The sequence below is a fragment of the Corvus kubaryi genome, unplaced genomic scaffold, assembly GCF_017639235.1.
Source record: "Corvus kubaryi isolate FWS band 111438036 unplaced genomic scaffold, C.kubaryi_AGA036_p1.0 37396, whole genome shotgun sequence".
Lineage (NCBI taxonomy): Eukaryota > Metazoa > Chordata > Aves > Passeriformes > Corvidae > Corvus > Corvus kubaryi.
Genome location: NW_024581135.1, coordinates 11,243,077 through 11,264,820, shown reverse-complemented (window position 1 = coordinate 11,264,820; position 21,744 = coordinate 11,243,077). Strand labels below are relative to the sequence as shown.

General features: G+C 46.7%; 3 protein-coding genes across 5 annotated transcripts in view; 1 reads left to right on the top strand and 2 right to left on the bottom strand.

Annotated features, from left to right (window-relative positions):
* Positions 1 to 2,727: 2,727 nt before the first annotated feature.
* NIFK (nucleolar protein interacting with the FHA domain of MKI67) lies at positions 2,728 to 7,362 on the bottom strand. Its single transcript, XM_042041669.1, is given in 7 exon segments — positions 2,728 to 3,163; positions 3,166 to 3,310; positions 4,515 to 4,595; positions 5,280 to 5,491; positions 6,152 to 6,260; positions 6,992 to 7,117; positions 7,189 to 7,362. Coding segments are annotated over 7 exon segments (870 nt in total). The 5' UTR covers positions 7,333 to 7,362; the 3' UTR covers positions 2,728 to 3,110.
* Positions 7,363 to 7,637: 275 nt separating this feature from the next.
* TSN (translin) lies at positions 7,638 to 15,373 on the top strand. 2 transcript variants are annotated; one of them, XM_042041671.1, is made up of 8 exons: positions 7,638 to 7,772; positions 7,855 to 7,948; positions 8,049 to 8,137; positions 8,244 to 8,286; positions 11,686 to 11,782; positions 12,596 to 12,711; positions 13,360 to 13,439; positions 13,786 to 15,373. In XM_042041671.1, the coding sequence occupies exons 1-8, from the start codon at positions 7,707 to 7,709 to the stop codon at positions 14,020 to 14,022; spliced, it is 822 nt and encodes a 273-aa protein (XP_041897605.1). In that variant the 5' UTR covers positions 7,638 to 7,706; the 3' UTR covers positions 14,023 to 15,373. The 2 variants fall into 2 exon arrangements, with proteins under 2 accessions (XP_041897605.1, XP_041897606.1); XM_042041672.1 differs by lacking the exons at positions 8,049 to 8,137; positions 8,244 to 8,286 and having other exon boundaries at positions 7,645 to 7,772.
* The window catches only part of LOC121670830 (kalirin-like), a 53,386-nt gene continuing 46,374 nt past the window's right edge, over positions 14,733 to 21,744 (bottom strand). Inside the window, exons 9-10 of one of the 2 annotated variants that reach the window (XM_042041667.1) lie at positions 21,498 to 21,649; positions 14,733 to 21,368 (exon numbers count right to left, since the gene is read on the bottom strand). In XM_042041667.1, coding sequence (XP_041897601.1) covers positions 21,355 to 21,368; positions 21,498 to 21,649 — 166 coding nt within the window. In that variant the 3' untranslated portion in view covers positions 14,733 to 21,354. Of the gene's footprint in view, positions 21,650 to 21,744 lie in introns of both variants that reach the window. The other variant, XM_042041666.1, reaches the window with a different exon arrangement.

Below are 21,744 nucleotides of genomic sequence, written 5' to 3'. Positions count from 1 at the left end.
AAACAAGTAGGAAAACATAAAACTGCATATTTAATTTTGAGCAGTCTCACCCTGCCACATTCACCAGTATCTTTTTCTTGAGAGGTGAGCAGCGGTTTCATCACTCCTTTTTCCCCTCTATCTTGCAGCCAGTGCTGCTTTTCTCCCCCACCCTCCCTACCCCCCCATTCTTCTTTTACTTCCCGTACTTCATGTGCCAGGAAATGGTGAACACTCTTAAAACCTGCTCCCTCCTGCAAAACAGAGAAATTGTAATAAATGAGTGCAAATTAACAGGCTTGGCTAGCACTTAAGTTTCTCAAGCTTGAAAGCAGTAGCACATACATGAGTGTTCAGCAAAACAGCTCCACAAAGTCATTCATAACTGAAAGGCAGAGCACTTGCAAGTCATGCCTTGAAACCACAGCCTCAACACTCCTAGCATCCCAGTAAAAACAACTCAGAGCCTGCCCTAAAATCAGTGGCCAGGAGGTTTGTGTTTGTCCAAGATGTACAAACAAATGACTGGAGAGATGAGAAAAATCAGTGCAGGGACTGAGGCATAACTCATGACACAGCACATCTGTCCACTTGCTATGGAAACTATGTTTGGCAAGTATCAGGTGTCTGAATTTCTGCTTACGTACATCTCCCTGGACAGCAGTATATTAATAACACAGGCAGCCTAAAAACAGAAACTATCACCAAGAAAAGCTGCCCTTCTGCCGAGAGTTCCTTGCTGTAGCCTAGGTATTGCTGTGCTTTCCTCCAACAACACAGAGTTTTGCTTCCTTGCTTTTCAGAATTGCCATCTAAGCTGATCTCAATTGAAGGAAGATGAACAAACAAAAGGAAAGGAAAGAAAAATTACAGCAGGAAGCAACCTTATTGTTAAGCACAGTTTTCTTGAACGTCTTCCCATCAAGGCTCGCACTGCTATGTGACTCTGGAAAGCCAGCAGCAGCCAGGGTTTCAGCTTAAAGGCACAAACCTTTCCAAGAGACCTGCAGAAGCCAAAGTCCCTCATGCAGGACACGCAGGAGCTCATGCAGCCAGACAGGACGGCCCTGGCACTGCAAGCAGCATGAGAAGCCACTGAGTCAAACATGGAAGAAAGCAGTGAGTGGACACAGGCAGGGGCAGAACACTGGGCACAGAGAGGAGCACAGCAACAGAAGCAGAGTGGGAAGAAAGCAACTACAGGCTCAAAATGCAGGCCAAGGCATTGCAATGGAAAGCACAGGAATGGAGATGCTCAGGCTTCGGGGAATGTGGAACTGCACCAGAGAAGTTACTCTAGATAAACTAAGTTTCCTTAAGAGCAGCTTTAATTTGGCAGCCTAGGAAGGAGCACTTGTGGCACAGAAATGGGCATTTTTGGTTAAGATCAGTATCAGGTTTCTCGTGTGTTCTCAAGCTGTGTTAGAGACTCGTGAGTCACACCAGTGCAGCCGTTTGCTCCACTCTGCCTGGAGAGGACGGGTTTCCTTACAAGCCCAGCAACCCTTGTGCTGCAGCATGTCCACACAGCTGAGTCGTGTGTCAGGAGAGGCAGCTCCCACCAGGAGAAATGCAGCCACATTTCTGGTTCATCCTGACCCAACAGCCATCTTTATGTGCCCAACACAAAGTCAGGAACACGGACTCCAAAAGAAAACTGTCTGTTCTGGGCAGATGCATTTTGCTTCTTTTCTGCTGCTCTCTGCTGTATGACATCAAGGTAGAAGTTTTTCCAGAGCTACACATCAGATACAAACAGATAAGCAATTTCTGCCAACCATTGTGATCATGCATATCTCAGACCTTGGCTGAGCATGTATTTCCCACGGGTTTGGGGTGCAAGCACTGCCTGCTTCTCATGAAACAACGCACAGGGAAGGAAGCCTGCAGATGTACACAGCAACACTTCCATTAAAAGGCAAGGTTGGTGAAGAGATTTCCCTGGCCTGCCCAAGGTGACAAGCATTTGGCATAGAGATGCACTCATCCAAGTGGCTTCCTCAACAAAGGAGAATGATCTAATGAGTCACCAAGACAATGTCATTATGACCCCACGATTATTCCAGTGATCAGGCCAGACAGATCAGAATCAGCAAGGACAATGGTTTAGATTAATTTTTCTCTGCCAGGACTTCAAGTCTTAAAATAGCCAAGGAGTTAGTGCCAACCACCTACCTAGCTGGTTATTGTCACCTGGGCTTTCCTCTGAAATCTTCTGCCAAGCCTGACCAGCAGCCAACAGCATTAGAGTGTTTAATCTCAGACAACAAAAGATGAAGGCTAAGTATGTGCACAGAACCCAAACTGGGATTTCTACAGATCTCAGACTTGTATTAAAATCCAAATTCTAACTGCACAGTCAAACTGCCTGTTCAAACAGGACTGGATATCTGCCATCTGCAATGACAAGCCAGTTGGAACAAGAATGAATCTTAATGCATCACAAAAAGCTACGCTCAGTTCTCTGAACTCATACTACTACTGACAAAAACCTGCCTTTGCACTCCTGGTTATTACAATATTTCAATGTGCTTATCACCCCCTGGAGCAGAAGATACCCTTGTTTCATGCAGGCAGTGAAACTAAAATGCAGTGACAAAGGACAACAGAACTGCCAGCAGAAGAACCCAGACTGCTCTGATTATTGCTGCATCTTCTAGAGAGCCTCAATTGCTGTGAATATATGAGAACTCACACAAAACACAGACATTCAGTTAAACAGAACAACCATTACCAAGAGCCAAGAAAGTTGGAAAATGGTAAATTTTTTAATAACTTGTCATTAATTATAAATTTAAGATACAGTTGCTTGCATTAGCAAGCTCTGAATGGACAGCCTCACATTTTCTTTTCAAAAAATGAGCGCTAGACACGAGTTACAAAATTAACTGAAGGTTTTGGCACGACTGTAGCTGTGTCACAGCATGGGCACTTGTGAGCACAAAGTCAAGAAAATCTTCGTAGTCAGAGAAGACCATAGGTCCCTTCATGGCTAAACCAGAGAGAGAGGATTTGTGAACAGAGTCCTTGCCTAAGAAAAACTGAACCAGTCTAGGCAGGATGAACCAAACCAGGGCAGCAGACCCTGTAGAAGCTCCACCTCAATAGTTTTTAAGTTGAGAAAAACATGGCTACAGCCGCAAAAATTTTAAGTCTGTTTCTGTTTCTTCAGGCTTGGTCTTTGCCTTGGCTGCTTCTTTGGTCTCTGCACAGCATTCTTAACACTGGCAGAGGGAAGCCTGAGAGTTACTTCATCATCCTCCGTGTCATCATCCACCTGAGCAGCTTTCCGGCGCTCGAGCACTGCTGGAGTACAGACTGGAGTAGGATCCTGAAGAGATCAGAAAAACAGGGTTCACTGCAAAGCCATCTGCCAGAGAAAGTTGTCACTGGCCCTGTATTACCACAAGACAGCTCAGCCCAGCTCTCCTTCAGGAAATTGTTTTAGTTTTATAACTAGCTACTTTTGTAGACATTATTTCTGTGGACAGAAGTGTCACCTTCAAAGAAGTGTATGTGAACGGCAAATGGAAATTAATTCACATTTTCTAACGTGTTGTAATGCACATTTGCTTTCTAAACTTTCTATTTCCTGACTCAAAGCATCAAGAAAGTCAAGTGGAAGAGAATCAGGGCAAGGGACGGGGGGAAAGTATACTTGAGCCTGGCATACAGAAATGCCACATTCAAGTTCACAGCAGAGCTGAAACATCCCAGCTTCATTACCTCAGTTAAGTCCTCAGAACTCAGATGACAGAATGTATTAGTTATCCTGTCTTCCTCACAACCAGCCACGTCCCAATTATCACAAGCAAATCCAGTAATAATAAAAATCCCCAAACAAACACCCCCGCCCCCCCAAACTCACAACAGTGATGAAACAGAACAGAAAGGTTAAAGCCTTACAGCGTTTTTAGACCGTCAGTATCCCAAATCTCAGTCCTGATGATCTGAACTTCCCTTTCATTCTACTGCTACTTTTCCCTGGGATTTGTTTCCAAAACACCAAATACCATGCATGGAGAGCATGGGGTAGGAGGGACAGTAGAGTATGGAAATGGGGACAGACAGCACTAAACTACATTAACAATTCAACTTCCTTTTGATCAAAACAGGCTGGCACTGTAACATGGTCCAACAGAAGAATTCCGTCAAGGAGATCACATCATGTCAGTTCAAAGCACAGGTGCAGGGGGTGTACAGGTGCCTGTCCCCAGAACCCTGCATTCCCCCAGCCTCAAGGGAGTAGAGGCTGACACACCGAGGGACTGGCACTGGTTACAATGTGCTGAGCAGAAGCCTTTGCTGCTGAATGCTCCCACGGGAGAAAGAAGCACGAGGATTCAATCACCCTCCCCAGTTCAAGAGTGTTAATACATCTCAAAGGAGCTACTTCTAGCACAAACATCTCTCAAGCAAACAATGTCAAGGTTTTTGTGTGTTGAAATCAGTATGAAGGTGCCAGCTGAAGACTTTAAACATCCACCCCAGTGTGAATGGTGGTACTGGACACCACCAGGACTGGTCCGTCTTACCTGGCTGCTCAAAGAAACATTCAGTTTTGCTTTCTTGGCTGTTTTAACTTTTTTTCTCTTTTTGGAAAGTGCCTGTGCAGCCTAGGAAGCAAGACAGATCAGGTGGATCACTACATGCTTGTGTGAAGATGCGAACACTTAACAGCTCACAGGTTCCTTTGTTTCATAGCTACGAAGTCTTTGCTATAGCAAATAGGTTTAAAGTAATAAACTGACTGACACAGAAGTGGTCTGGTTCGAACAAAAACACTCAAAGCAACACAAGAAAAGGTGCTACTGTGCATTTTAAAAACACTCCACATTAAACAGCATTAATTGCTTACAACTCAAGTACATGACCCAAGCACTCTGCAGAGGAGGAACATGCAGGGGCTGTGGATGGAAGTTCTGGTCTTGGGACCTGCTTTCAGACCCCCTACCCTGCCAAAGCCTCCCACAGGGCTTGGGCAAAGCCCCTCTGTTCTTTGGTGATCTGCACTCCAGTATTAAACCACAGAATATCCAACTGCTTGTACCAACAGAAGAAAAGGAACATCTCTCCTCTGTTGTTACTTATTTACTTCTCTACAGGCACATGGAGTGCAGCCCAGCCACAGCACCCCACTGAATTCCTGGAGCTTCTATACAGTTCCTAACACACATGAGCCTCCCTGGGGCTCCAGTGCTTTTGCCAGTTCCACACAAAACACATGATTTCCATGTATTCAGCACAACCCTAGAAACACACCTTGCTTAACACACTCATCGAAACAACACCAAACTTACAAATCCTGGGAAGTCATACTCGAGGCCCTTTTCAGCCAGCTTCTTCCGTAGAAGCCTCTCCTTCCGCAGCAGGCGCTTGGTCATCCTGGCTTTCTCCACGAGGGAGCGGATCCTGTTGTAGCGCCGGACAGCCGGCTGAGAAGGCTTCCGAAAGATCTTGTCACAGTCCTTGAAGAGGTTTTCATGGACCTTTTCGGGAGGTATGAACTGACCTGTACCAAAGACAGACATAGGATTACAGCAGAGCTCCCCTTCCCGCCAAGGGCGCTCACACAACACCATTCATGGCTACAACACCGTGCTGGTGCAGCGATTTAGGAACACTGAACTGGGCACTGCATCCTCAGCCAGTAAGAGAGATGGATGGATGGATGAAACACTTTAAGAGTTTCACCCAGAAAGAGCAGAGAAAATTGTTTTACAACAACACGTAATTCATAACCCCTTACAAAGCAAGTTTTATTGTCACCATGTCAGAGAAACTCAGTGATTTAATCAATCTTTTAATCAAAAAAGCCCCTCATGTGAAACCTCACAGACAACAGCTGCAGCAGGTACAAATGCCAAGGAGTTTCCACATGAAAGGAACTCTGTGTTTGCCTCTACACCAAACCCAACCATACCCTGAGATTTCATGCTACACAATCACACTAAGAGCAGTATCAGCCCTGAGAAAAAGACAGCAGTAGTGACCAAAAGGCTGCTGAGCATGCTCTTTACACGTGATGAAAAGCTCAGCCCCGCAGAAGAGATTTTTGGGACAAAACTTCATTAAAAAACCCTAAGATTCTATGCACAGTTGAAAAAGATAACTGAAATAACTACAAGTTTCCTTTGCATGCTTGAGGACTTAAAATTCAGCTTATACTTACACTTCAGCAGTCTCTCAGAAAACAGGTAGTTGTTCATTGTGTCTGCAACAATCTTGGCCACATCATCAGACTCAAACTCCATAAATGCATAGCCTTTGCTGGCTCCAGTCTGTGAGTGACGAGACAAAAACCTGAAACAACGCTTTGCTACCTGAAGAGCTCTATTAAAATTATTTTATTCTTCCAAAGTCATAGCCCATTCTCAGCTAACCACAAGTAGTTTCAGAAAGCTCACTGAAATTGCGAAAAGCATCAGATTTAGTCCTAAACTGGTATGACATTATTTGTAAAATACGTATTTGCACACAAAACAAACTGCTCACCAGTATCTACACTTGTTAAAAAAACAAAGCTGCCCTGCTTGGCTGCTGTTTGGCTGTTCCATGCTTATACAGCAGTCTTATAATGTGACAGCAAACCCAGAAGTGAGAAGAAATTAGATTTATCGAATACAAAACAACAAGTAAGTTAGAACAGAGGCACTCACTTCACGTTGTACGTTGAACTGGTGCACTCAGGCACTGTAAATTCACTGGAGTGAATTTCTTTTCGGAAGAAAGGACCACAAGAGCCGCGGCCCAGCCGCTTCCAAGTCGGAGACAGCCCCCGGCCCTGCCGGTCCGACCGGGCACGGCCCCGCCGCGTCCCACGTGGGGCTCCCGAGGGCCTCGGGGCGCTGTGGCCTCTGCGCGTTCCCAGGGCCCATGCTGGGCAAGGGGGGAGCCCCAGAGGTCACGGAGACTGCCCGGCCCAGCCTCAGGCAGCCGGCTGCGAGCGCTCCGCCGCATTGCGGCACTGCACGGGCCGCAGCCCCGGGGCAGCCGCGGGGCCGCTCCTCACCTTCTTACTCCTGGAAAGCCGCAGCCGCGTCACCGTCCCGAACTGCCCGAAGTACTCGCGGAGTTGCGGCTCGCAGAGGCCCCGCGGGAGATGCCCCACGAACACCACGCCCGGCGTCAGCTCCTCCTGCAGGCACAGAGCGACCGCGTCAGCCCGGGCCGGGACTCACCGCACCGCCGCCGCGCCGCCCCGCTCACCTTGGTCGCTCGCTTGGTGCGGGTCCGCTGCACCTTCTGCTGGAACTGGCGCTGCAGCCGCGGCTCCAGCGCCAGGAGCGGCGCCGCCCTCACGGCCGTGGCGGACGCAGGCGCCTCCGCCGCCATGGCCGCCTCTGCCGCCATGCTGCCTCCGCGCGGCCGCCGGAAGTGCGTCACTGCCCTCGCGCCGGCGCCGCGCGGCCAGACGCCGTCTCCCAGCAACGGGGCGGAGGGGCCCTCGCGCAGCCCCACGAGGCCCGGCCTCCTCGCACGGGAGGGCGGCCTGAAACACAGACGCCGCCGGGGCGACAAACTCCCGCCCTGGGGGCGACCAGCTGCCCCCCTGGGGCCATCAGCCCTCTCTGGGCACCCTCCGGAGCCGCCCCTTCGCCCATTCCTGGCTGCTCCGGCCGCTCAGGCGGTGCTCGGGGCAGCCCGGCGCGGCGCGGTCAGGCGGTGCGTGGGGCAGCCGCGCGCCAGCGGCACTGAAGGCCCGGTGGGCGGGAAGCGGCGGCATCATGTCGGTGAGCGAGATGTTCGCGGCGCTGCAGGGAGCGCTCGGCCAGGACCAGGATATCCGAGAGGTGCCAGGGCGGGCGGGACGGGCGCGACGGGCGCGGGAGGGGACGGGGCTGTGCCTCGGCTGACGGCGCGCTGTGCCCGCAGGAGATCCGGAAGGTGGTGCAGGCGCTGGAGCAGACGGCGCGGGAGATCCTGACGCTGCTGCAGGGCGTGCACCAGGGGCCCGGCTTCCAGCACAGTGAGTCCCGCGCCGCCGCCCCCGGGCAGCGGGGAACAGCCGGGGGGCGGGAGTGCCCCTCGGAGCACGGAGGTCCCCTGTACTGGGAACTCTTTTCCAGCTTCCAGGCTCTCCCGAGGAGACCAGTGTGGGCTTCCCGGAGGCTGCTGGGAAGAGGAGGGCGCAGCTGGGAGGTTTCAAGCCACACAAGTAGTAAAGCTGTTGTTCAGTCTTAGGGAACACCGTTCTATCCCTTTCTCCCCTCCCTAGCCTGGCGCTTTTCTGTCTCGGTGCAGAGCACTGTGTTCTTTTCCAGGTGTTCACGTCCTGGGCTGCTGAGTTGGCTCTTAGGTCTCCCTGTAAGTGGCTTGCACATAGACTGTTTTATCATTACTTGTCGGGCCTTTGTATCAATGTCCCTGTTCCATCTCTTCACCCCACACCCCAAAAAGCTGTGGTCCTGAGCACTCGGGGGTATTCAGGATGGACTGGGATGGGGGGGAACACACATTAATCTGGTTTGTGCCAAACAGATTCTGTGTGCATGTATAAAATTTGCTTAATGCAGCAAAATGTGAAAAGAATTTGCAAAGGCCAAAAAAGCAGGACCTGCCCTTGATGTCTGAGTGACAGCAGGAATTGTTCTGCATCTTTGGAGGTTTGGGTTGTCACCAGCCTGGTTCCAGGCTTTTGAATGTTGGACAGAATGTTTCTGGGCCAGCCCGTTTCCTCCAGACCAGGAGAGCAGCTCTGCAGGCCCAGGTGTCAGATGTGCTCTTTCTGTTCCCTCATTTCTCAGCCTACTGGTAAAACTACTGGAATAAACTTAAATATGTCATTTAAGAGCTGGGTTTTTTCCAGTCAATATCTTGTGAGAAGAAGCAACCATTCTGACTTTGGAAACTCTTGAAAGGAATTTATGCACGCCACCCTGTGAAGGGGAACAGAACAAGCCTCCCCAGGTGCTGTTCTGCTCACGTGTAGAGCTGACTGGTTGTTTTCAGCCTGAAGAGGTTCCTCAGCACAGTGGGGCTGGAGCTGGAGGCCTGGGGCTCCTCTGGCCTCGGAGAGGGTCTGTGTTTAGCCATGAGCAACAGTGCGGGCAAGTGCAAGTTCCATCTGCTTGGGAAACCTGGCAGTGCTGGAAATGAGAGCTGCTGAGGGGTTATTTACACAAGCAGACACTCAGTTTTCTAACCTGGGAAAATCCCTGGTCATTGTGTGGGTAACAACTTCAGAGTCGTTTTCAAGCATTTGATAGTAGAGGCCCATGTTCAACTTGGTGTATTTTCACTTGATTTTTAATTCCTGGAGAGAGCTGGTCCTGTAACTTGAGGAGTCTGAGAAGAGATTTGGAATAGTTAAAGGAAAAAAACAAAGAACAAAACCAGCTAAAAATGCAAAACAAACCAACCAACCAAAAAAAAATCCCCAAGCAAAACCCCCAAAGCCTCATCTTATAATTCTTGCAAAAATAATGAGTTCATGCTTAATAGGTCAGGAGTTAACTTGTGATAACAGACCTGTGAATTTGTCATCAAGTTATATTTACAAGCATAGTAAAGAAAGTTAAGAAACGTTTAGATTAATAAAGGTTTAAAGCATAATAATGTAGTGCAAATAAACAGAAGCATTGTTGGGGGATAAATAGCACCTGTCAGTTGTCACGTATTCAGACTACACTTTGATTGATAATGGTTTTAGTTCTGCACTGTAGTACCTTAAATGTATGTTTGGCTTCCTACAGCATCTCATTGTTTGATGCAGTACAGCATTTTTACTAAGAAACTAGAATGATTCTTCCTTAGTAGAGTAAAAGGGGATAAATAATGATTCCTGGAACTATGAAAGAAGATTTTTCTTATTGCAACAGAGTTCTGGCTGTACTTTGTGACATAAAGATTTTTTTGGCCTTATTTATTCCAAGATGTAAGGAAAATTATTAACACTATTAATAAACTATATTGAACTAGAAAAATCTTAAATGAGAATAAACCATATAAACTAATAATTAAAAGCTAAAAATACTGTTAATTACTTGAAGTTCACAGGTGACAGAGTAACAGCTGTAGCTGTGTTGCCCTGAATTGCAGCTAGAGCTGTTTTCCCAGTCGTTCCTCACTCCTTGTGCCACTGTAAGTGGGAGATGATTTACTTCTTCCTGCAGCCTCCTGGTTGATCCTTTGTTTATTCCTGCATCCTCAATAGAGGGAGTGATGAAAACTCAAGGAGACAACAGAGAGCCAGTGGGAACAGGGAAAGGGTTTGCTCTGGGCTGACGAATCTGTCCTACCAGAGAGAAGGGTAAGGGGTGTGGGCTGAGCTCTGTTAGCAGAACCACGGGATAATTGGAAGTTTGATGGAGGACAGCTTTTCATACCAGGCAGTGGCTTTGAAAATGTCATCTTGCACAGGCTTCCTTGGCTCCTTGTCCCAAATGGAGTTGGAGAACTGCTGAGAAGGCTGGGCAGGGCAGCGTGTGCTGCATCCTGCTGTTGATACCAGTCAGGGTGACAGGCAGGGCCTCCGGAGCCTGAGAGCCAACTCAGTGTCTTTGCTCTCACAACAGCAGAACATCAGAGGCGATACCTGAGGACGTGTGAGGACAGTTTGAATTTGGGGGTTGTGTGTGTCACTGGGCATTTTCTGAGCCTTTACAGTAAGGATTGTTTATTTTTGTCACAGGTTCCTTTGGCAGAAGCCAAATGTGAACGTGTTCCTTACTCTGTCCCCACAGCCACGTGATGGCTCACACGACTGAGGCAACCCTGTAGCTCTGTGAGCCTCACACAGCTCTTTCATCCTGGCTGCCACATGGAGCACATCCACATTCTGCCTCCTGAAGCTCTTTATTTTTTTGCATTTATTCTCCCTCCCTTTGTTTTTTTAAACAGAAATTATGTTTTGTTAAGTGAAAGAAGTTTTATAATCACACTTAAGCGTCTTATTTGGTAAAAACCATCACAGCTTTTAGATCTAGGTTCTGTGAATAATCCTGGCTTCTGTACATGAAGATGCAGGAGGGCCTATCAGGTTGATCTTTGGCCTTTTTTGGCTCATGACCAGGATCTGTGAAAGGGCTGCAGTGAAGCTGTGGTTTGAGCCCTTTGGTCGGTCGCTGGCACTGCAGGTGCAGCGGGGCTGTAACTCTGTCGGCAAACGGGAGGTGGCAGTGGCTACTACAGGAACAAGAGATCGTTCCTCTGCAGAGCTGTAACTCTGGACAGGCTGAAACCCAGGCTCTTCAAATACATCGTAAAAAGCAGGAAATGCAGTTTCCTGAAGGGATGTTGCACCTCATGTAACCAAACTCAGATGGATTAGAAAAAAACAGGATAAGATTTTAATGTGGAGAAAGAAAAGTTGCTTTTCCTTTGACTGTGAGAGTTGTCTGGCAGCAGTGCTTGGGGGGTGTGTGCGTTTCCTTTGGGGCCAGCTGCTGTGTGCAGCGCTGTTCCATTGCTTGGGGTCTGGCTGTTGCTGGGACATCTTGGCTCAAGTTCAAAACAAATGCCCAGAGCAGGTCAGACAGCCTGGAATTCTGGAGTCTTTCTGCTTTACCTCTGTGGCTCATGGTGTGACCATGACCAGGAATACTTCTCAGATTGATTCCAAGTGTCAGTAACCTATCTTGGACAAGAAAGAAGCATAAATAGTGTTGTCTGCACTGGAAAACTCTTTACAAACTGCTGTTGCCTGTCAAATTTCCATTTCCTGAATGTATTCATTCCCTGAATGCTGGGCTGTTTCTTTTTCAGTCCCAAAGAAGTGTCAGAAGGCTCGTGAGCACTTTGGTACAGTGAGGACACAGATGGAGTCTTTGAAGACCAAGTTTCCTGCTGATCAGTATTACAGGTGTGCAGGATCACACACAGCCAGACACAGATATATATGGGAATTGCTTGGGCATGTGTCATCATTGCTTTGGAATAACAATGTAAAGGTTTATGGGCTGAATGCTTCTTTCTCTTTGAAAAGTACATTGTGGTAGACAAGTGTAAGGTTTTTACCAGCATAGATAAAAAATGCTTTTGCTCAAACGCTATACCTTTTCACTAAAAATACTCAATATTGAACTATTTTTCTAGAAACTTTCTTAAAAAATAAAAAGGGAAACTTAACAAGTTGGTGTTCTGCTGGAGCTGCCCTTGTATCTGGGAGCAGGGCATTTGCTGCTCCATTAATTTCAGTTAAGTTGTTCGGTTTGGGGCGTTTCTGCAAGCAGAGCTCTAAATCTGTCATGAAATGGCTCTTTGGTTCTGCAGACATTAAATGAAGTTGTCACCTTTGTGTTCTGCTGCTGCCAGAAGGGGACAGTGCCTGGCAAGAACATTTCAAAGAATAAGAATCTTGTCAGCTCAGATCTGCTGAGGGAGGGTGGGAGGGAAAGCCCTGGCTGTCTGTGGGCAACACAACCTGGAAAACTGTGGGAGCTGAGGAGGCGTGTGAGAGGGGCGAGCAGATGTCAGCATCCGGCGTGGTAACCTGGGTGTGGAGTTCTGGAGTACCAAGGAGATGCCTTTTGGCTGGTGTCATTTTGATAAACCAAAAATACTGCAAAATGCACTGCAGAAAGGCAGAAAACACACACATAATGTGTGCTTGTTGTCTAACGTTCCATTAATAAACATTAATTATTTATACCCTGATCTGGTGTTTCTTCTGCAGGTTTCATGAGCACTGGAGGTTTGTGCTGCAGCGGCTGGTGTTCCTGGCAGCATTCGTAGTCTACCTGGAGTCAGAGACATTGGTGACCCGAGAAGCTGTTGCAGAAATACTTGGGAGTAAGTTAATGTTGTAACTGAAGAGAAAGAGCTTGTGACCTTTTAGACATTGTAGCTTTCAGAGGTACAGGGAAATGGCAGAACTTCATTTCTTCCCGGGAAATCGGTTCCAGAGTTTATCTGGTATTTGATTTCATTATATAAACAACGAATTCTCAGAAGACGGAAATTGGCAAACCTAACGTTAACAAAAGTATTCATTTGTTAATAAGTTCTTCATCAGTGAAAGTCATTCATTCAAAGTGTGTAAATGCACCAAAAGAATAACACAAAGATGAGAGCTTGTTTCTCTGAATTCTTGCTTTTGGTATTTAAAAAGTGCATAAAACAGATTAAATTCTTTGTCATAAAATAATTGTATCTTCACAGAGCAAAAGATTTGAAAAAAAGTAAGGAAAATACATCTTGTATATAGATGTAAATCGAGTTACCCTGTTGGAGGTACAGTTGAGGATGTACAAGATGCTGAATCGAGAACTGAGGAGAGGCTGTAATTACATCACATACAGGAAAAGGCTGACTTTTATTTTGTAATAATATTTCATAAATTTGATATTTCAAATTAGCTCCAGTAAACAAATGCAATTTAAGGTGGCTGGGTTTGCTCGTGCTCAGCACCACCTCATCACTGCTCTGTTTTTGTCTCAGTTGAAGCTGATCGAGAACGGGGTTTTCACCTGGACATTGAAGATTATCTTTCTGGCATATTAACTCTGGCCAGTGAGCTGGTAAGAAAGATACTTGTGCACGTATTTGGTTTGAAACTGACCTTAAAAACAAAAGCAATGTGTTTTTTTAGCTTTCCTGGGTTGTTCGTGGAAGTTATGATACACAACACCTTGATCTGGACTTGTAGCAAGATGGTTCTCTGCATGTTCCTCAGCGATACTTTTAAGATTTACATTAGTCATTTGATTGAAAATGCAGAACTATGGTCAGCAAAGAGGTAGATCTAAGTACAAATAATCTGACTGCCTGGAACACAAGTGGTTCATTTGGTACAGTAACTGATGGGGACAGTGATGTGACGTGGGGGGGTGCTGTGCTGATGTTCTCCGGTGTTTCCTCTCGAAGGCCAGGCTGGCAGTGAACAGTGTCACAGCTGGGGACTATTCCCGCCCTCTCCGCATCTCAGCCTTTATCAACGAGCTGGATTCTGGCTTCCGCCTCCTCAACCTGAAGAATGACTCCCTGAGGAAACGCTACGATGGCCTCAAATACGATGTCAAGAAAATTGAGGAAGTGGTTTATGACTTGTCGATCAGAGGACTCAATAAGGAGGCAACAGTTGGTGGAGGCGGAGAGAAGTGAAGGATGCTCGTTTGAACAGCATCGTCGATTACCTCAGATGGTTGCCAATTTAGGAAGTACCTAGAGAAGCCTTCCTACAGTAGTTTAGAAGAACTGCAGCTCAAAGCTGCTCTCTATTTTCTTACAAAAGGTGTAGTACAGGCATTAGATGTTTTGTAAAATCATGTCTAGGTTAGGACAGGAGACTCTGTTTCCAGTGGAATTCCTCTGTCAAACACACGGTGCCGTTCTCTGCACAGCAACAATAGTAGTTAGTAACTCCCATGAGCTGAGATTCCCATTAGTTCTGTAGTGTTCTTCCCTGCTCTGGCTGGGAAGTGCTGTGGCTGTCTCTGCTCACACGCCCTCAGAGATGTGTGCACAGCACACAGCTCAGTGCAGACACGTGGAATCTTTTAAGAAACACAGTATGTAAATATCAGATTTTTTTAAGACACTGATTTTTTTTTTGCCTTTTTGTTTCTTAAATTTTCACTTACATAAGTTGAAAAAAATTGCATAACTGTTTATGAACCAGATCTCTTTTTTAATGGTTTCTGTTAATGTATCTCCTTTAATTGAGAAATTAGTGAAAATACTCCTGAGAATTCCTCCATTGGAACTGGTGTCTTGCACCCTGCCATATCTCCCATCCCCTCTCTCTCTTTTTTTTATTTTCTTTCCATAAAGATTTCAGTTATCAGGGAGAGCAGGGTTTTTTTAGACACCTGCTTTCTCTGGTGTTTGTTTTACTGGCATTTGTTTTACTGGCATGAGTAAATGCAGAGTTTTAAATGATGATTTGCCTTGAGAACTCAGTGTAACCAATTTTTATGTTTTTTTAGCTTCCAAGTTTTCTGAAAAGAGAAGTGTAAACTGATAAACTGCAGTGGTGTCTGAGTTGTAACAAGCTGTACAGGCCACAACTGTACCTGTTATCCTGGAATTAAAAAAAAACCAAACATAAAACTATAGTTTGTGTAGTAAAATGCTTGTATCTCAAGAAACACAGAACTTACTACTTCCAGTAATTGTATGTAAGATGTTTGCAAACACCAACAGCCTCTTTAATGTGTTCAAGTGGACAGACTCATGCCTCCCCATGTGCTTGTTCTCTTGTCCTAAATGACTGAGTTTTGCCATTCTCCTACTTCTGGTGGTGCAGGAGGGTTAAGGAGAACAGCTAACTTCTTTAGGAGGAGGAGGAATACTTCAGAGGATGAACAGGAACAGTTAAGTTTATGTGGGGTTTGTTGGTGTTTCGGTTTCTTAGTGAAGATTTACCACTGTTTGAATTAGGGGGTTGTTTTGTTTATTGGAAGAAAATGGTTTCTTGGTTATTATGGCCAATAAAAGCTGTTCTTTGATTTTGGCCACTTGGTACCTCTGCCTGTTGTCTGATCATCTGCTGTTGTTTGCTTCCCTTGCTGGGAGCCTGTTCTGAAATACCAGCATTGCAGTTCATCCTTCAGCTGTCTTTGGGCAATAATGGAGTTCCTCCCCTTGGCTGTAGCTGTTCACTGGCGCACTCCTAACACTGCCAAGTGCAAAGTCAAGCTGCAGCACATTTCATAGGCTTTTTTTAAAATTTTTTTTTAATTTTGAGCAATTTCACCAAGTAAAATAGGAGAGCTATGGAGTGTATCTTTACCAATCCAAGAGGTGGCAAGATTATCTTCAGAGCATCTCATAATCTTTCCTGTTTGTCCTCATCCTTCGTGTCTTATGTCACTTAACATGAGGAGATTGTAATATTCCCCTTTCACAGCTGAAGAAAATGAGGGTGTAACTTCCTGAGCCCCATGGCAATGTAACAGCTTTTAAAGTATTTCTTTGTTCTTGCCCTGTGCCAGTGTTTGCTCATTCCTCAGCACTGTGGACATGGGAGGAAGGAAGGAGCTTAAGCCAGTTTTACTGCCAAAAGCAGAGATGAGGGATAAACCAACACCCTAAGGCTGTGCAGACACAGCTTGCAGTTCAATGTCACACAGGAAATTCGTGGGAGCAGAATAGAGAAGGGGAATAAAAAAGGGGAATAGAAAAGGGTTTCCTGAGCATCAGTGTGGTGTGTCTTAGGTTAGAGGACTCCTGGCATGTGGGACTGGGATGTGAGGCCATGTGGCAGCACAGCTGCTGGTTAAGGCTTTGCACTGACTTGTGTCCCCGGTGCCCCAGTTGCACTTGGTCATGCAGCAAGTCTGCTTCCTGACACGGGATCCTGTATGCCTAACGCAGCTTTTCACTAGATCCCAGATGGAGCAGTGCTGTGCCACAGGGGCAGGTACCATGGGAGGGACAACTGCAAGAGCAAGGCTCTTACTTAGGGCTGACAGAGGTGCAAGGTGTGGGATCCTTCTGTCTAAGGCTCTGTGAAGAGCAAGTGCCCAAGAAAGAGACAGTGTTGTGTTCTTAGAGGGTGTTTAACAAACACCTAATTCTTTCCTGTTCTAGTTCTTGGGAGAGCCTAGCATCATCCTCTGGAAAAGCATTTTTTACAAGAGCCAGGCTACACAACTCATTCTCAGCCTGGGTCTGGAGAAGGGAAAAGAAAACCACTACCTTTCTCCCTAGGCAGCAGCAGGGGAAGATGGGGATGCTTTTGTAGCTTCCTCTGCACATTACTCTGATCCTAAACGGTAAGTTGTGTTCCTGTCCCAGAGCTGGGAGCCGAGGTAAGAAGGGAAAACTCAGAAGGACTTGAGTAGGGAAGGGGGTGTCTCTTTGACATTTCCCTTTCCCAGGGGAAATAGGAGCAGGGAATGGCAATGGACTGCAGAAGCTGGATGGCTCGTGGTGAATCAGATGCACTTGAACTCTGAGCAAGTGACTCCTGTTGGTGCCGAATGGACTGAGCAGCGTGTGGTGGCAGCTGGGAGGGGAATGAGTCAGCGCAGGAGCACTGGGAGTCTGACTCAACACCCAGCACGGCTGTTCCCTGAGCCACTTCAGCCTCCTCAAGTGTGTTCCCGGGAGCGCTCTCTTGGATCATCTTTGTATTCACTAACTTGTTTATTTGGATTTTTCCCATCTTGAGGTCATTTTTGTGGGTTTTCTTTATTTCAGTAAAAAGGGTACTTAAATAGTTGATTAATGGCTCTTTATTTATAGCCCTGCCTGTTCAAGCCCAGCAGATCAATGAAAGTGCTGACCTGAAACAGTTCGGGAAGCTGGGGTGAGCAGGATGCACAATAGACCCTGGGGCTGGCTCTTGAACTGGGCTCTGCCTGCTGGAATTGATTAACTGGAGCCAGTCCAGCCTCCTCTTTAAAGTGGCACTTGTTAGAAACCATCTTTATTTTTCAGCAGTGTTTGCTCCTGACCTGGTGCATCACACAGTCCCCACTCCATGCTGTGCCAGTGTGTGGAGGGAGGCTTCTTCCTCTCCCTGCAGCACCAGCTTTCAGTATTCTCTGAGCTGTAACACTACGTGGTAAATGGTTTGATTTTTCTTGCAGTAATTTAACTGCTTCCTGTTTTGGCAGGATTGCCAAGGATTTTCTCTCTGGGTAAATAATTTCATTTCACTGCAAAGTGAGTGAGCTACAGAGCCTCACCCAGATTTTTCAGCCTGCAAGGTCATTACACACCAAGGCAATTAAGGGGAGCAGAAAGTGAATGCAGATAACTCTGGAGGTCTGTCTGTGGATGCTGACCCATCACCCATCCACAGTCCATCTTCTCTTGTTCAAGTACTGTTACTGGATGCTGTGGTGCAGCTCTGCTAAAGAGTGTGTAGGGGTTGTTCAGAGCCTCTTCCCTGCTGAATTCACGGAGTGCCGTGAAATGAGTGTTTTGATTTCAAAAGGAAGAGTCCTGTCTGGTTTGTATCTCCTGTCTGCATATTGTGGGTCAGGCATGAGTTAGGTAAGACAGGTATCTCCTTGCAGGCTTCACTGCCTGTTTATTGTCCCTTCAAACTGGCACTTCTGGTTTGCATTGGTTGGTCAGCAGTGGGGGCTTGCCCTGCCCTAGGAGAACCAGCCCTTTCTTGAAAGGAGGAATACACTCCTTGTCTGAGTGCTTGTCCACCTGCACGTTCCCACTCTGGGTATACAAACATCTAACCTGGGGAAAATGTAAGAGCCTGAGCTCTGCAAGGTGCTCTGCTCCCCTGGAAGTCTGCTGGCTCCCAGCCCCACAGGGAGAGCCAGCTGGCTGCTTCCAGGGCCCTGTGCAGCTCTCACAGGCTGCTGTCAAGTCTGACAATCACCACAGCCTGTTGGAGACTTCAGCAGGGACTGCAGAAAGCCTTAAGGGAAGAAAAAGAGACTTCAGCCCTTGTGAAACAGTCCAGGGCTATAAAGGCCTTGTGCTCTTTGCATGGTTTGGTTACTCCCAGCACCAGTCATGAGATCTGTTCTGTGACCTTACTGTGATCTCCAGGCATGCTGCTCCCATCTGCCCTGCCCACAGCACCCAGAGAGATGCTTGATGCAGATCCTCCCAGGGATGTGACTCTGGCACTGCAAGGGAAGTTCCTGCCCTAGGAGGGAATAGTTCAAACTACCTGGGCCTCCACTGCCAACAAATCCTTTGCCTGATTCCATGCAGAGGACCTTCCCTGAGAGGGCTGTTTGCAGACTGGGTCTTCTCAATTGCAGCTGAGATAATTTCTCAGGGATGCAAAGCCTGCACTGATGGAGATCACACTGGGGCAGGATTTGAGCTGGAGATTTGCAAATTATTATTATTATGTTAATCCTTTCTAATGGATCTAGAGCCTAATGCCAGCTTTCCAAATCTTTTCCAGCTGTGTAACTGCTCCCAGTCAAGCCTGGGCAGAGATCAGTGCTGGATGGATGCTCTGCCTATGTTCTGATTGCCCCAAAGTGTTCTTCCATCTCTGCTGAAGAACAGGAACTCTGTTCCTATCACTCAAATTTTCCATCATGTTGTAGAAAGGCTTCCCTTAGGGGATCACCTTCGGCTTCCCAAGGGAGGTATATTCTTTTCTAATGAGCGCCCTTAGGGCTTGCCTGGAGTTTTTGACTGTGCAGTGTTACTGTAAAAACTTCCTTATTTCTTCATTGCTTGTACCTATGTCTGGTCAGATTTGTCCTCTGCAGCAGCATGTGAGAAATAAGGCAGTTCCTCCATCTGCCTGATCAGTAAGACATTTTGCTCCTTCATACTCCACTGTAGTGACAGGTCACTCAACAATGACAGTGAGAACTTTGAATATTTATCTGATTTCTGGGAGGACAGTTTCCTCCATTGGTTTTGGTTCCAGGTTTTTCCAGTTTCAAGTCAGAGAATGTCAGCCTAGCTCCAGCTAAATCTTACCCAGTTCCCCAGCACACATGTAAGAGGAGACACAGCTGACATCACAAAATGAGAGTCATTACAGCTGCCTCTTCCATGAGCTCTGAAAGGATCTTTGGCATGGTGCTAGAAGATTTAAACTATTTTACCTTTGAACATGTCAGGGACAAGCAAGACAGTGCAAGATTCACCAGAATCTCCTGCTGGGGGGAAAAAAAATTCTGGGACTTCTGCTGCATTATAATTCACATGCAGCAAAGTGAGGAGATCTGAGATGATCTCAGAGCTTTCTTCAGGATTTGGGGTATGCTGAGGTCAATCTCTCAGTCTCCAATGACAACTACCTGCTGCCAGACCAAAGCTGGTTCTCCCTTTCTGATGTGTTCTTGATCAAATAGTGGAGACTCACACCGAGTGCCCCTTCCCCATCTGCACTTCTGTTAAGGACAGCCAGGAAAGTACAAGGACACCATAAAGGAGAGGATCTCTATTCATTAAAGCAGAAGTGTCTGCCCTCTGAAGTTTTTGCTCTTCATCTCCAAGTGTTTTTTTCAGGCTTTCCCACCCAGCCTTGTGACTCATAAAGGAGCTATTCTGTCTTTCCTTGGCTAAGCTCATAGGGGGCTCCTAATCCAGTGTTTTGTTGTCTTGTGTGTCTGCCTTTAGAGCTTAAAACTACACGGACTCTAAAAATAAAGACTGTCTTTTGTTGTTTTCCTGGTAAATGACCAGTAAGGCTTATACTAAATTATTTTTAAAGGTCATTTATGAGTTCCGATAAATCAAGGGAGTAACCAAATTTCTCTTTTTTCCCCTGATAAGGGGTACTTCCAGAAAGGCCTGCTTGTACTAGCTGGGAAAGTTCAGTGGGCAGGAGTCTTGAAAAGTAATCTTAGTATTGTCAGTCATGACAATGAGAGGCATAAAAATATTACAGAGACCTAGGATGGCCAGCTTGGAACAAATAATTGCTTTCTTGGCTTGCAGACAACCCTGTTCCCAAGTACCCTGGGTTATAATAGCATTTTGTCAGTTTGTTAATCAGAAATGGAAAAATACAGCACAACTAATCTCCATGGCTGCCAAGATGTGTACACGTGATACTGAAAGACCTGGAACTTCCCAGGAGAGGGATCATCTAGTTCAGAAAAGTGCCTGAGGATTATGGAAATCTATTGCCTTGTCAGTGTGCTGACACTCCTTGCCTGTGCTGCCTCACCCCACACCACAGGCACTCACAGGGCCACAGGGATTGTTCCCTGCTCGTGTCCCCTTTCAACACCCGTAATTTACAGGCAGGTGAGCAGCTGCACACACCGGGTACATGAAAGCAGCGTATGTTGGAAGCACAACCTCTGTGTAGTCTGACAGGTTCAGCAATCCCACTGTTGCTTCCCATAGCTGTCCCAGATCAAAGGGCTTGTAGTTACTGTTCCCTGGCCACAGGATTTTTAGAACAGGGCTGCAGCACCAAGTACATGGCCTGCTCATAACTCAGTACCTGGTGATTATTCATGGACCTTCTTCTGGGGAGAGTTTGTCTGGTTCAGAGGAAATAGGCCATGATTACAGGAGCCTGGCAGGCAGGTGCTTCCTGTGATACCTAGAAAAACCCTGAATCTGACAAAGTGAACAATCAGCCAAACATAAGATTGATGCTAAATATCAGACCTTTTACGTACACTTATTGTTCTCTAACCTTTTTGAACAGCCAGGCTGGCTGAAGGTATCTTGATTTAAAGATATGACTGTACAAACGGTCCACTGGTGGTCTTGAGCATGAATTGATGTGGAGAAAATCACTGTGCTGGAAAGTAATTGAAAACTTTCCAGCAAGCGGCAGCTTTGTGTGGCTGTGAAAGCCACTTGCTGTTTGGATAAATTAGGCTGTTACTGTACCTACACCTTCCCTTGTCAGAGGTGCCTCAGAGAAAGGAAGAGAAGGTGGCTGTGCCATTGTCGTCTTGGGAGAGAAGACAAAGGTGCTACAAGCTGTTGCTTTTTGCATGTGAGGTGAATGGGGCTTGAAGGCTCTTAGATGAGATCTGTCACGACAGCACAAGAGAAATCTTCCTCCAGCAGCTGCTCTGCTCAGGCATCTGTCTCTGTGAAAAACAAATGACAAACTAAAAGCAATGTCTCGTGCTCTTCACTGGCCGCTCAATGCATATTTTGGGGGAACAAACAGTTTATTGTCTAGTGATTAGAAAGCACTTGAGGGAATTCCAGCTCACCTGAGGGAGCCAGGCTGCTGCCCTGACAATCATTTAGACAGCTATTGTTCGCTACAGAGCTCAGCTGTGTGCGGCCACGCTCATGTCTTGGGTACCCTTCAGCTGATGCAAATCTTCCCATTTCCTCAAGGACAAGATGAAACACTAACATGCTGGGTGGTGCAGAACAAGAGAAAATACAGCCAGTAGGCACGTGTCACTGGTGTCTGCCGCAGTGCCCAGAGCAGTGCAACAAGCCCTGGCAGCT